The sequence below is a fragment of the Mustela putorius genome, unplaced genomic scaffold (assembly GCF_011764305.1).
Source record: "Mustela putorius furo isolate JIRA1106 unplaced genomic scaffold, ASM1176430v1.1 tig00537227_pilon_pilon_pilon, whole genome shotgun sequence".
Classification (NCBI taxonomy): domain Eukaryota; kingdom Metazoa; phylum Chordata; class Mammalia; order Carnivora; family Mustelidae; genus Mustela; species Mustela putorius.
Window position 1 is genome coordinate 4,100,248 of NW_025422368.1, and position 14,354 is coordinate 4,114,601.

At 40.7% G+C, this 14,354-nt stretch overlaps 1 protein-coding gene across 5 annotated transcripts in view; it reads right to left on the reverse strand.

The window, feature by feature from the left end:
* The window catches only part of SCN8A (sodium voltage-gated channel alpha subunit 8), a 177,435-nt gene that overhangs the window by 81,837 nt on the left and 81,244 nt on the right, over window positions 1–14,354 (reverse strand). For 3 of the 5 annotated variants that reach the window (XM_045072918.1, XM_013046920.2, XM_004774712.3), the window contains exons 3-6: window positions 12,085–12,203; window positions 9,768–9,857; window positions 9,011–9,139; window positions 7,153–7,244 (exon numbers count right to left, since the gene is read on the reverse strand). In XM_045072918.1, coding sequence (XP_044928853.1) covers window positions 7,153–7,244; window positions 9,011–9,139; window positions 9,768–9,857; window positions 12,085–12,203 — 430 coding nt within the window. Of the gene's footprint in view, window positions 1–7,152; window positions 7,245–7,402; window positions 7,495–9,010; window positions 9,140–9,767; window positions 9,858–12,084; window positions 12,204–14,354 lie in introns of all 5 variants that reach the window. The other 2 variants (XM_013046921.2, XM_013046919.2) reach the window with 1 other exon arrangement.

Below are 14,354 nucleotides of genomic sequence, written 5' to 3' on the forward strand. Positions count from 1 at the left end.
ACTCTCTAGACAGTTCAAAGACCATGTATGTAACAGGAAATTCCAGGCCATGAGGCTCAAATTATCCCCTTTTACAAAGCTGGGACCCTAGCAGCCTTACTTGCAGGAAGTGACCATCTGTTAGTAGGTTCCAGATGTCAGGGTGGACATCTGACCTAAATCCTCATCCTTTTCCTCCGGGAACTTAGAACGGGACAAAAGATAGTCCAGTAGTCTTTACAAGTGGAAGGAGCGATAACATGTAAATTTGGGAAATAAGTGGTAGCCCTATTCTATCATTATATTAGGATGTCTGAGAAGTAAAGCCAGTTAGTAAGCTAAGAGACAGAAAAAGGAAATCGATACATGGAGACAGAAAACATGAAGAAAAAATACTTCCTGGTATCTGGAGCTTTCCGGTTCTGCATTCTGGTTTCCCTGGCTTCCAGAAGCCTAAAAACATTCCAGCCCTTCATGTATCCTTTCACTTGCCACCAAAGATGATCGACTAATGCACCAACCATACATGGCACTCATCATTTTCCTGGGGATAAACCTTAATGCTCTCAATCAGCGGGTTTAAAATCTTTTCTCCATAAACCAGAAGATATTGCTGAAGAAATCTGTAAACATGAGTCAAGAAGGCTAAAAAAAAACAAAAACAAAAACCCAAACAAACAAACAAAAAACCCAAAACACTTGAAGCGTTTTCTTCTGAAGTCTGAGGTTTAGATCAACGTGTTGGTGAAAGCTTTTCAACTCTAAGAAGTTTAAGGTAAAAACTCAAGTTGGAAATGGTATTCAGCTGCTTTTACTTCACAGGGGCTCAGAGAAACATATCTTAACTAAGCAAGAATAACCACTAAATAATACTAACTATGGCCATCTAAAAATTTACTCTCCAAGACTTTCATCCAGGTCCCACAGGAAGAAAGGTGGTGTGGCATAATGTTAGCATGCCGAGGTAGACACACAATTACACAGCAATGTTAAATGTAAATGGTCACTGGGTCATCTGGCCTTCACCAAGACTCTTCTTCCTTCCATTAGGGTTGATGATTGTCAAGGACCATATCTGCAGACATCAACACCAGGTTATGGAGATGGGGCTATCAGTGCATTTCTTTCTCCCCCTCCCCACAGTTTTATTGAGAAATAATTGATATACATCACTGTAGACGTTTATGGCATACATCATAATTGTTTGACTTACATATACTGTGAAATGATTATCACCATAGGGTTAACTAACATCCACCTTCTCAAATAGATACAATAAAAAGAGGACAAAAAGAAAAAAAAATATTTCCTTATGATAAGAACTCTTAGGAATTACTCTGTTAACAACTTTCCCATGTATCATGCAGTGATGTTAGCTATCGTTATCATGTTGTCCACTATATCCCCAGCACTTTCTTATACCTGGAAGTCTGGTAACTTTAGACCAACTTCCTTCAACTCCTCCCCCCCCCACTCTGCCTCGGGGATCCACAAGTCTGATCTCTTTTTCTATGAGTTTGTTTGTTTTTAGATTCCATATTTCAGTGAGATCATATAGAATTTATTTGTCTTTCTCTGTCCAACTCATTTTACTGAGCACAGCGCCTTCAAGGTCCATCCATGTTATCAAAAATGGTAGGACTTCCTCATTTTTTTCGTACCTGAACAATATTCCATTGTGTATCTCTCTCACAATTTTGTCTGTTCATCCATCAATGGACACCTAGATTGCTTCCATGTCTTGACTATTGTAAATAATGCTGTTATGAACATGGGGTGCAGATATCTTTTCTGAGTTAGTGTTTTCTTTTCCTTTGGATATATTCCCAGAAGTAGAATTGCTGGATCATATGGTAGTTCTAATTTTAATTTCTGAGGTTCCTTCATACTGCTTCCCATAGTGGCTGCACCAATTTACTAAACCTGACAGCGTGCAAGGGCTCCATTTTCTCCGCATCCATGCCAGCGTTTGCTGTTGCGTCTCTTTGATGATGGCCATTCTAACTTATGTGAGCTGATATCTCATTATGGTTTTAATTACCATTTCTCTAATGACTAGGAATGTTGAGCATCTTTTCATGTACCTGATGGTCTTTCATATAATGCCTTTCTTGAGCTCAGCCTCTATAGTCTTGCCAGCAGTGACTGACACGCACTAGTAAATGCAGCCAGGCAAAAGTGCTCCCTGTTAGCACCAACACAGGTCAATAAAGTGCGAAGCTGCTGGTGGAATTCCTGACCTGATGTGTACAAGAATGGAAAATGCCACTGTTCTGGCTGTGAGGAGAAGTTGCCTTGCTTCTTCTACTGGCTCACACCACCACACACCAGAATAAGCAAGATACTGACTGGAAGCTGATTATCCCAAACAGAGCAGAATGCTCCTTCAAACAACTCCTACACAACAGAGTGTGCAACAGAAGCCACATGGGGGCAAATTGGACAGCAAGAACTCTTGGAAAAGGCTAACATTAACTAGCATGGGATGAGTCTGAGCAGAAGCAGTTAATACATTTACTACAGATCAAGAAAAGACAGCTGGACCCAACGTACAGAAATGTCAGCTACCAGAGAGGAAGTCGGGACACTTGAGGAATTTTGAGAAGCAGTGAAGCTGCTACATCTAAACGCATCTGAACCCCTGTCCCCTTTCACGACATCCAACCCCTTGGACAAATAAACAAAGCCTGCTTATGTGCCAAGTCCGGAGAAATCAGCCATGCATCCCGGGATCACAATCTTCCACAGCGGTAATGCCAGATCATAAATAAAGTAAATTTATATTTCCTAGCTTGTGGCTCAGGTTGAGAAATCTGTCTGGTTTGAAGCCACATGAGCTAATTCTACAAAATTAACATTGGAATGGGTCTCAAGAGCAGTAACAAGCAGTTCTCACCCCAGGGGGAAAAAGTTCCCCAATTTCCAAAGTCTGGCTTCGTCCAGACAAGCCCTAGGGTAAAGTTGTGCCAGGTCAATTTTCCTGCTGCAGGTTCAAGCCTCACAATGATATTCTTGAGGGTTCTTTAGATCAAGAATAATTTGGGAGAGATCTGGAGGCAGTAGATTTATTTCCAAGACCAAATTTGCATCACAAAGTCTGAACAAAATTTAAACTAGCTCCCAAAGGTGGGTCGGTGGGAGCCTGTGAGACTCCAGTGTTTTCCCATTTAGGACCATTGTGTTCAACTTCAGTTATCTTCTCTGAGAAGCAATGGGAAAAGGAGAAATACAAGAAGCACTGGATTAATAACTAGAATATTATAAAGGAAACAAGGAGTCTAAATATAGTATGAAAACACTTTTTTATCCCCCTTCACTGTGCAGCAGAAATTGCCATCTTCATAATGCATGTGTCTAAAGAAAATGCTTCCTTTGTGAATACCAGGGTGGGAAGAAGAAGGACCCAACCTTTTTCCTGCTTCTTACCTGATACCACAGGTAAGGAGAGAAAGTAACAGAAATGAAAGCACAGAAATTTTTAAAAAATAATAATAATAAAGAAAATAAATAAAATAAATAATAAAATAAATAAAAAAGAAAAATAATAAAAAATTATAACTCTAAAAAAAGCAAAATGATATTAAACTAGTGTTGGCAAATAGAAATGCAGTGCTTTTGGGGAGTCACTGAAACGATGATAGAAATGAGAAGCAACTGGCAAGTAAGGCTGTTCCAACTGGTTTTATTTACACCACTAAATGCTACTCAATAGGAAAAACTCAAGATTCCTGCTTTGAGATTTCCATGCTTTCTCTGGGTATGTCAGTCCTGTGGCACATGATTAAAACACGTAGAAGATCAAACTTCTGACAAAGTCACTCAGAAGCTCATTTTTATGCCCAGGCCCCGAATGAATATAAAGCAAAAACAAAGTTTTGTTTATTTGCTTGTTTGAAGATTTTATTTATTTATTTGAGAGAGAGGGAGAGAGAGAGAGAGAGAGAGAGACGGCGGTGGGGGGAGATGAACAAAGGGAGAGGGACAAGCAGACTCCGTGCTGAACACAGAGCCTGATGCAGGGCTCGATTCCCACTGCCCAGAGACCATGACCTGAGCTGAAACCAAGAGTTGGACCATGAACCGACTGAGCCATCTAGGCGCCCTGAAAACAAAGTTTTAAGACATGAATTTTGACACAGAATACTTCAATGTCGAGTTGAATCCAGCAAATTCTGGACCAAAGAAAATGTAGAAAGGGTCTTTTCCTGTAACTACAGTTTGCATGCACAGTTCTTCAAGCCAAGGCCTCGGAAGCAAAAAGGACACCATGTGTGATATGTATCTAGGTCTCCACTCAGCAAATAAAAAGGGTCAGAATGTGGGTTTGGTCTTTTCTCAGGTACTAGAAAGCTCTAAATCAAAGCAGCCCTTATCCAAAAGGCTGGAGCTAACCAGTGCACTGCATTACCCCACCTTCTAGGAGTCCTGACCTCACTGACACATTTAGACTATCTACCAAAAGTTCTAAGAGGGACGGCAGGTGAGTGGGTGAGCTATCCAGGAAGGCAGAACTCTCGTGAAGGGAGCTAAAGGCTTTGTGGGATCTTGCAGACCTCATGTCAGTTATGTGGTTGCCTTTGCTTCTGTTCCTGGCAGCTTTCGCAAAAGCCTACAATCAAACTGGGGACAAGAAAAGGTAAAGAGAGCCCCAGTCCCACTGAACTGACCCATGAGAAAACTTGGCGTGCACAACAATGGCTTTCACTAAGAGGGGACTAAGGCCTGGCTCTACAGTAGAGTCAGAATGACTGAGATTTCCAGTCAAGGGATGGCACCAGGTCTAGTGACTCATGCAATGGTGCTCCCATCTTGAAAGGAGAGCTGGTTAACAGGCAGGTAGGAACAGGGCCACAGTCTTCTATAAGTAGAATGGGGAGGGAAAGGACTTGGCATGAAAAGTCACACTTTAATTCAAATACCAATTACACCACTCACAGACAGATCTATTACTGGCTTTATTAGCCATTAGAGTTATTTTGCATCCCAGCTAATTTCGCAAAGCCAGCTCGAGTGGGGGTGCTTCTAGAAACAGGAATCTGGAATCTATTTCAAATTGTGAAGTGGAGGTCTAAGGCTTGATACAAACCTTTTCTTTGGGTTTAGCTTTCTTCTTTATAATAATAATTGCTACACAAAAATCACTGATAGAGCACCACTCTGTGTTTACAAATAGATTTTGCAGATAGGCAGATAGACAGGTTAATAATAAGGATAAGTAGTCTGATCCCGGTCAAGAGTTACCTTGCAGAAGTGCTGTGGTCAGAAGCTATCCGTACAGCAGAGACAGAAGCTAAAAGCTAGACCAGAGATAGCATCTGCTGCCCTAGTTAGTGAACAGAACGCAGCTTTCCAATTTAATTCTGGAAGAGAAGTTTTCAGATCACAAGAACATAAAGAGACAGATGCCTTGCAGAGTACATTGGGGGAAGTGAGCAGAAAACATGGGATCATATTTAAAAGAGGCCAGAGAAGAAAGAGAGCCGAGGGAAAATGAAAATACAGATTTGGTGCTCCAGATGCCTGAAGAAATAAGATAAGTCCTGCCTAAGGGTTAAACCACCATCAGTGAGCTGTGTGACGCTGCCTGGAGAATGAGCTTCATTTTTTTGTCAAACGGATTTAAAATGGCTAGGAACTAAAACTTGGTAATTCAGGGTTGTAGTTTTTTTGCCAAGAATGTACTCCAGCTGATGCCCAGCCTTTAGCTGACAGGGAGAAAGCTCCCACTACTAACTAGAAAAGAACTCATTTTTAGTAGGGCCTGAATTTACTGGCCCACTTCATGCCTAGATTTGTAAATGGAGAAACTGAGGTTTACCTTTCTTGAGGTTCTCAGAAAGCCACATTCCAAGCCAGTTCTCTCCAGGACTCTATCTTTAGGCTTCCCTCTCTCTGTCTCTGATATTTAGATAAAGTTGAAAAGGGGGAAAGAGGAATATTTCTGAGTCGGCCGCCAGAGAAGCCATGTGATGCCAGGAACAGGATGCCTCTGCTCTTCATGTCCCTGTTTCTGTAAGAGTGCAATGGGAGGCTTGGTCCCTTGGGTGTCTTCCCTGAAAACCCCTGAATGGAACCAGAGACCAGCCAGCAACTGCACACTCTTGATTTCTGCCATGTTACTGCCTGTGTATCTCAGGCTAGCAAGACTAGCTCAAATATCTTCCCTTCCAAATTTCAAGACCAGCCTTTGGAAAAAATAGTTAAGTACTACCTGGTAGTAAGGATTTAAATTAAATTAAGGATCTTAATGTGGGATCCCTGGGTGGGGTTCAGTAGAGTCTGGGAACTTTCCCCTGCTTCTCGAAAGGACTTAAAACTTTCAAAAGGTTAAGAAGCACTTGGCTAGTTCAACCAGGACCAAAAAGAAAAAGGCAAAAATTATGAAACCACTGTCAGTTAACTACTTCACAGCCACCCACTGATTGATTCCTTTTCCTTCTCAAGTTTCTGTCCTTGTTGTTTGCCCATACATTCAGATGTATGTATGTTATCTTACCTTTCACTGTTTTTAACAGCATCTGCACAAGCTTTCATTGGGATTTGTGTTTGAGAATGGCCTCTGAATACATACATAGTAGATGTCTACTGGTTCTTACTCCAGTGAAACAGACAGCAATAGGATGTGATAGTGATTACTAAAGTTGTTCACTAACTCCAAGGCTCTTCAATTTGGCTCTAAAACTGGACTAGTTAACAGGGTAGGTGTCTTCTGTGGTTAAATAAGTCCATTAACACAGTTATAATGAAAGTATATAGTTCATTGAATAACATCCCATCAGCAAACCATGCGACAGGAAGCCTAGAAACCACAAGCAATGGGATGATGGTGAATGTTAAATATACTGTAATTCCATGAGGCCAGGAAGCAAATGGTCAATGTTTAAAGAGACAGCTAGCTCTGTGACAATTTTTTCAGATACTGGAGGATCCAAGTGATTTTTCAGCACGTGCTTTCTCAAAGCATGGATGGAATGGGGGCTGCATGCCTGGCCAGCGCTGCCATCGCAAGGGCCTGAGGACCAAAGGGCCATTCCAGAGAACGTCTCCCAGGAAGAACATGCGGAATGCAAGGCCATATCAAGTGTGCTGACACCAGTTTAGAATGTGGTGGACACAATGAATGGAGGGCAAAGAGGCGATGAGGCAGTCCATTGTGTGTGTAAATTTTCTCACCTGGAATTACAGAGATAGTTTTCAAAGCTCGGAGAACCCTGAATGTTCTCAGCGCTGAGACATTGCCCAGGTCCACAAACTCTGTCACATATCTGTAGTAAGGGAGGTCAAACACAGACACAAATGACAAACACAGACACGAACACAAACACCGAAGGAAAAAAAAACAAAACCACAACAAAACAAAAAGTACAATACGTCACGTCAGGGCCCTAACCCAACACCTAACACCAACCCCGGGCCATCTTACCTGGGATTACCGAAATAGTTTTCAAAGCCCTCAGTACCCTGAAAGTGCGTAGAGCTGAAACATTGCCTAGGTTTACAAACTCTGTTATATACCTGCAGAATCAAACCAAAGTTAACTTGTAATGGTACCACTGGGCGAGGGTTTGACAATGGGGGGGAAGAAAGGGTCTTATACACAAGCTATGATTTCATTCTTTTTGTTGTTGAAAAAGAAAATTTCCAAATATAAACACTTAAATAACACATTTCTTTTTTCAGTTGGGCAAGGAGAATTCAAAAGAATATTTGAAAGAACTGACACAACCAGGAGGTTCTGAGGGCTTACTCTCTTAATCAGCATCGTGCTGTGTGGATCCCAATCAGAATGACTATTCTTGGTCCATTCATTATTTTTAGCAAAAAGGCAGGCCAGGATGTATCAAAGGCTATGTCCCCAAGCTTTGTGAATAATTTCTTAGGAAAAAGGAGGCAAATTTCTGTAGCTGAAGCCCCAGAAAAACAAATTTACATCAAGTAGCTCCCTATTGACTATGGCAAAAGTGCCATAATGTCTACATATATGACTTATCGAAGAGTTGCATGCATATCTTTGCAGTCACACCCTCAGATGAAGTGCCTGTGACATACAAGAGCAGGGCTCAGGATCATGGGATCAAAGAAAATAGTGTGTTAAGTGCCCATTTTATCACCAGCTCTGTGCCCAGCAAGGACACTTAAATTTTAAATGAACACCAGTGTGCATTCATAATGTTGGAAAGCTGGAAATTGCCTTAATATAACAGAAAGTCAAAGTTTCAGTTTCAAATATTCAATGCATAGCATTCACTCATTCACATTTTACAGCTGAAACCCATCTTTCTGACACTCAGACCTGTATATATACAGATGCACTCACTCTCTTACACATCTGCGTGCACACACACAATCTATGCAACGCCCTTACTCCCCACCATACCACAGAGTGCTTCCACACCTGAAAATACAAATAGTTAAATCTTCTCTAACTCTTCAACCATCAGTTACATTTCCCAAGGAGATCCAGGTATACAAACATGCAACTAGCACACTAAGGTGGGGTCATACTGCCCTCTCAGAATAATTTGAACTTCTGGTCAGTACTTACTTCCTTAGGAAGGGACCAGTTTGGATATCTTGGCTCATGTTTTTAATTTTAAAATGTGCTCTCAAGTCTGCAACATCTGGACCAGCCTCATGAAATTACATGCGATATAACCTATCCAAGAAACTGATTTTCAGGTTAAGGTTAACACCTAAAAAATTTCAAATCTTCACCAAGGCCCCATGGTGATAAGCAGGCAAACCTTGATTAGTGTTATAAGGGGGAAGAAAATATGAGAGCATGTCAATGGAAAATCACTTGCTACTTTCTGTCCTTGCTGTAAAACCTTGGCTTTCCTTCTCCCATGGAAACATGCTGTCATTGTCCTCACAAGCAAGAATCACAGGCATAAAGCCTGCTTGGCCTTAAATGGTTGTCCATTAGTTCCTCTTATAACTGGCCATAAACACACTTACAGACACAACCAGGAATACAGCCACACATACACAATCACACCCAGAACAGCAGTAAAGTAAGCAGACAACTTACGCCATCATGATGACACTGAAATCCAACCAGTTCCATGGATCCCGTAAAAAGGTAAAGCCATCTATGCAGAAACCTCTTGCAATGATTTTCACTAGTGATTCAAATGTATAAATCCCTGTGAATGTGTACCTGTCAAAGAAATGGAGAGTTTGAGGTAATTTCCAAACAGACAGAAACTTTAAATGAATCCTTGAAGGTAACGGTGCCTGAAATGTGGCTTCAACTAGTAGAGACAAAACGGAACGGGCACAGCCAATGCAGCAGAAAGGAAGGAAGGAAGAGAAAGGGATGCTTTGAAGGAAACTTAAGAAACACAAAACCAAGAACTCTGGAATGCTGTACTGGGTGCCATCTAGTAGGATCATTTTGAACCAGGTGAGGAGGCCCCAGAGCTATTTTTAACTTAAGACAAGTTAAAAAAAAAAAAAATAGGAAACCTCATGTTGGAGAGGCAGTGTCATGAGGGACTAACTGAGGGCACAAGATGGCGCTGGGGCAGCCAAGTCAAAGGCATTGGCCAGCACAGGTAAGGGTGGAGGTGAAGGGCAGTAACTTCCAGAATGCACTTTCTCTTTCTAGAGTTGACTTCTAAGGATATTTCCTAAATTCCACATGGATCCTTACCCTTCTCTGTGAAGTAAAGAGTGGGGGGAAAAAACAATTTTTTTCCTTGATGGATAAACTGTGCAAAGCAAGATTTGGTGTGTAAAAATCTTTAAAACAAGCAAGCAGACAAATAAATAAATGAGCTACTTACTCCACATTCTTCGACCATTCAGGAGGGTTACTAAAAGTCATGAATACACAGTTGGTCAAAATAGTGCACATAATGATCATGCTAAATACTGTAGAAAAGAGTCAAGGGAGAATATACAAAATCTGGCCTATTTTCTTCCTCAGAAAGCAAACACATTTCACATTGGGTATCATGAGAATTAAGTCAGTAACCTGAAAGGAGACAAAGCACAGAGGACAAGGAAACGGCGAGGTGATAATGAAAGCCACCATGAATACAGAATGCCGCCATATGTATCCACACCTGACCAGAGAACTGTGGGTGGACACAGCAGGAGAGCCACTCTCTTTCTTTCAAAAGGGCTGTCACTGCTCTACTGCTTTTGGATAAATCATCTCCCCCCACCCCTTTCCTCTTCAGCCTCAGCTATGGAATAAGCCTCTAAATCCCAGTGTACAAAGTAACCAGAAATCTACCGGTCTACCAGATGCCCAAATCATCAGGTGAAAAAAACACATTAAATTGAATCTATATTATTAAGTACTCATTTACTGTTAAGTTAATTATCTTGTCTTGCATAACTAGTTATTTGGAAACCTACATGCAATTAATGGTTAACTTTTTTTTTTTTTTAATTGAAGTATAGTTGGCACACACTGTTATGTTGGTTTCAGGGGTAGAACACAATGGTTCGCTTTTGCTCCTAGGTCCCCAAAGGGCTGAGCTGTCCTTAGAGGGCAAGGCAACAGCCGCTAGGTGTGGCATCTGAACAGTTTGGGAAACCAGTCACGACCTGTTGGGTGAGGATTTCAAGGACATATGCAGCACCATACTAAGAATTAGATAATGGGGAAGATGCGTCTGATCATGCTGAAGGTGCTCAGGAATGTTTATGGAGAGCAAACCATTTTGTTGCTTTTTCCATTCCATCCAAGATTTTTCTCAACCCTTTCTGTTTCTGTCTACTGAGAAAAAAATAAACTCCTTTAGGTCAGTATGTGAGTTACTCAAACTCAAAAAATTGTCACTTTAACAAGCACAGAAACCATATCCCATTTGTTGCTAACTCTCTCTCTGCTAACAGCTTCCACCATCCTCTACTAATGGAGTTTTTAAAAGAAAAAATACTTCTTACAGCTGGATTTTTTCTTCATTACAGCTCAACTTTTCTTCCAGGAATAACACAATCCAGTTAGAAGAGAAAAAGATGCTGCCTTCTGATCCAACAAAAGGGGAATAAGTCCACTGTGAATTATTTATTCCTTGTAAACCTTTAAGTTTCAGAACTATGTTTCTTGTAAACCACAGATTTCGGAACTGGGTTGCTAAATTCTTAGAGTCAATAAAATGCGCCAACAGCTTGGCCAACCAATTTACTAAGTTCCAATCGCCACTTTCCTCATCCCAATTGGAGAATACAATATCCTTCAGAGCATGGGACTAAGTACTGACAAACTAAACTTCAACCATTAAATATAAAGTCACTATGCAAAGTTGCTAAACTCATCACATAATTTTTCATCTGTCATATACTCTTCTATATTAATAAGATATAAAAGTCAGGCCACATGAGAAAATGAGCATTTTCTGCTGAAGAGGGGGAAAATGTGAGTAGAGACTCATATTAGGCTTGCAATCTGGATCTAAACCTCTATATGAAGGGGCCATTTAATGTGAGAAACTGTCTCTGGCACTTTCCATACTCACTGCTCAAGAAATCAGAAATATTCAAGGCAGATTTCTAAAGCATTCATTGAACTCTTTATACTCAAGAAGTGGCCTTCCAAAAAATTCTAGCATTGAACTTGTGTTAAAGAACTGAATTGGGGCACCTGGGTGGCTTAGTGGGTTAGAGCTTCTGCCTTCGGCTCAGGTCATGATCCCAGGGTCCTGGGATCGAGCCCCACATCGGGCTCTCTGCTCCTTCTCTCTCTCTCTGCCTGTCTCTCTGCCTAATTGTGATCTCTGTCAAATAAATAAATAAAATCTTAAAAAAAAAAAAGTAACTGAATCGTTTGCCTCAGGATGAAATGACTGAACTCTGAGCACTTTAAAGAGTAAGATTTCAGTTACAGGTTAGTGTCTTGATTTGCCTCTTCTCGTGATACCAACAAAATTCCGGACTCCCGTGATATCATTCTAGGAAAAGAGAGTTGGCTGAAGCTTAGTCCAGGATCTGGCAGAAGGTCACACAAACTGCTGGCTCCGACACTACTGTCAACGACACTACTGATAAGATACTTAATATACAATTCAATTGTCAAAGCTCAGAAACATATTCTATATACGGGCGACCATGCAAATGCTGCACTCAGCCCACATTTGTAGAAAAGGATATGAATGTATCAAAATTTTAATAGCTATTCTTCTTATCAGGTTAAAAGGACTTAAAATGTACAAGGCAGGCGTGGCACTAAATCTGAAGAGAGTTTTCCCTCTGTTTAATACTACAAAGGTCTGTGGAGAAAGAAAAAGAGAAATTATTAAAGCATGGGAATTAGTCACCACACACAATAACATTTTTCTAGGCAAGAAATAAATAAACTTAAATGTATTTATAATTTTGATTTCCCAAGCTGGTTTCTAAGGCAAGAAACCTTAAGACACTGTGTCTTTCTTTCCCTCCCATCCCTCCCCTGACCTGCTCCCAGATTATAGACATAACACATAATGTGTACTATCTTAGCAATTTTATGTACTTCTATAAATTTCTTTCTTTCTTTCAGAAACATATTTGAATTATACTTAAGCTGTACTCTGCCAGTTCTGGACAAGATATTGAAGTTCATTAACTTGGGATTCATTCACCCAGCAACTGTTTTCTACATCCCTACTGTGTTCCAGGCAATGTTCTAGGTGCTTGAAAAACAGCAGTGAACAAGGCTACCATGGTGCAGGAAGCTTATATTCTAATGGGGAAGAAAGACAACAGATTAAAAAAAAATAACAAATAAGTAAATGATATACAATGTGGTAAGAGCTATGGAAAAAGAGGAAGATGAGGGAAGGGGAGACAGAGAATACTTGGGTCAGGGGACATGTGAATAGAGAGGTGACTCATTCTGAAGGAGATTGTCCATGGAGCAAAGACTCGAAGTAAGTGAGAAGAGCTCTCCATTCCACTGGTGCTTACCTATGGAGTCCACTCTCTCTGGATCTCAAAAGCCTCCATGACCAAACAGCCTTGACGAAATCATTCAACTGTATTTCCCAGCGTGAATCTTCCTGTCTTGCCATGTTATACTAAGTCATAACTGGCCTTTGCTCACATGAGCAATGTGAGCCTTTAAAGGCCAGTTATGACTACCCACAATGCCACTACCCACAATGCCTTTTCTTGTCTCATGAATTCAATTCAAAGTACTTCTGAGCATTGATTCTGTGCTAAACTCTGGGTTACAAAATTGGATAAAACTGTACATTTAGGAAAGGCATATATGTAAACTAGTAATTATGATGCAGGGTAAATACAAAGTTCAGTACGAAAAATATGCGTACTGTATGAGAGGCAGCAGGAGGGGGAGTTTTTTCTCCCCTTGGGTAAAGAATGGAAGGGAGGAGAGTGAGTTAGAAGATATTCATGAAGGAAGGGAACTGATATTTGGAAGGGATTTCAAAGATATAAAGGGAAGGGCTGGCAGGGAAAGGGAAGAGAATAGAATATAGAGAAGCCCAGTAGCACATAACTGTGGGCCATTCTCAGGGAACTGATAGGTAATTTGGTGTTGATGGAAAAGAAACAGAGAAGGGGTGCAGCAGACTACGAAGCTGGAGAGGCAGGGGCCTTATGAGACTGAGCTACTAAGGAGACAAGGCCAGTGGCAAGTACACAGCACTGGCAACTCATTGTGTGGATGAAAGAGCAAATTGTCAAACGTTAGCCATTCTAAGTAGGCTTTAAAAAATAGGGCACCTGGGTGGCTCAGTGGGTTAAGCCTCTGCCTTTGGTTCAGGTCATGATCTCAGGGTCCTGGGATGGAGCCCCGTATTGGGCTCTCTGCTCAGTGGGGAGTCTGCTTCCCCCCACCCCTCTGCCTGCCTCTGCCTATTTGTGACCTATTTATTTGTCAAATAAATAAATAAATAAAATCTTTAAAGAAAAAAATATATATACCAAGCAATACATGCTTGTAATTTTATATAAGTCACAGAAGACTTAAGTTCTATCTCATTACCCAAAGATAACCTTTGCTGTTATATCTTTTTTTGTACATCTTTTCTGAACTTTTCTGTGTAAATACAAGCATACAGATACAGCCTTAAAAAGACTTACTTTCTCTCTCAGATGGGATTGTACTATAAATAATCTTCTGCACCTTGCATTAAAAAATGAAACCCCACAAAGAAAAGCCCAGGACCAGATGGCTTCACTGATGAATTCTACCAAATGTTTAAAGAATTAACACCAATCCTTTGCAAATTCTTCCAAGAAACAGAAGAGGACACACTGCCCAACTCATTCTGTAAGGTTGGTATTGACTTGATACAAAATCAGACAAAGACATCACAAAAAAAATCAAAACTGTAATATCCCTTTTGAATACAGACACAAAAGTCTCAACAAAATACCAGCAAACTGAATCCAGCAGCATATAAAAAGGATTATAC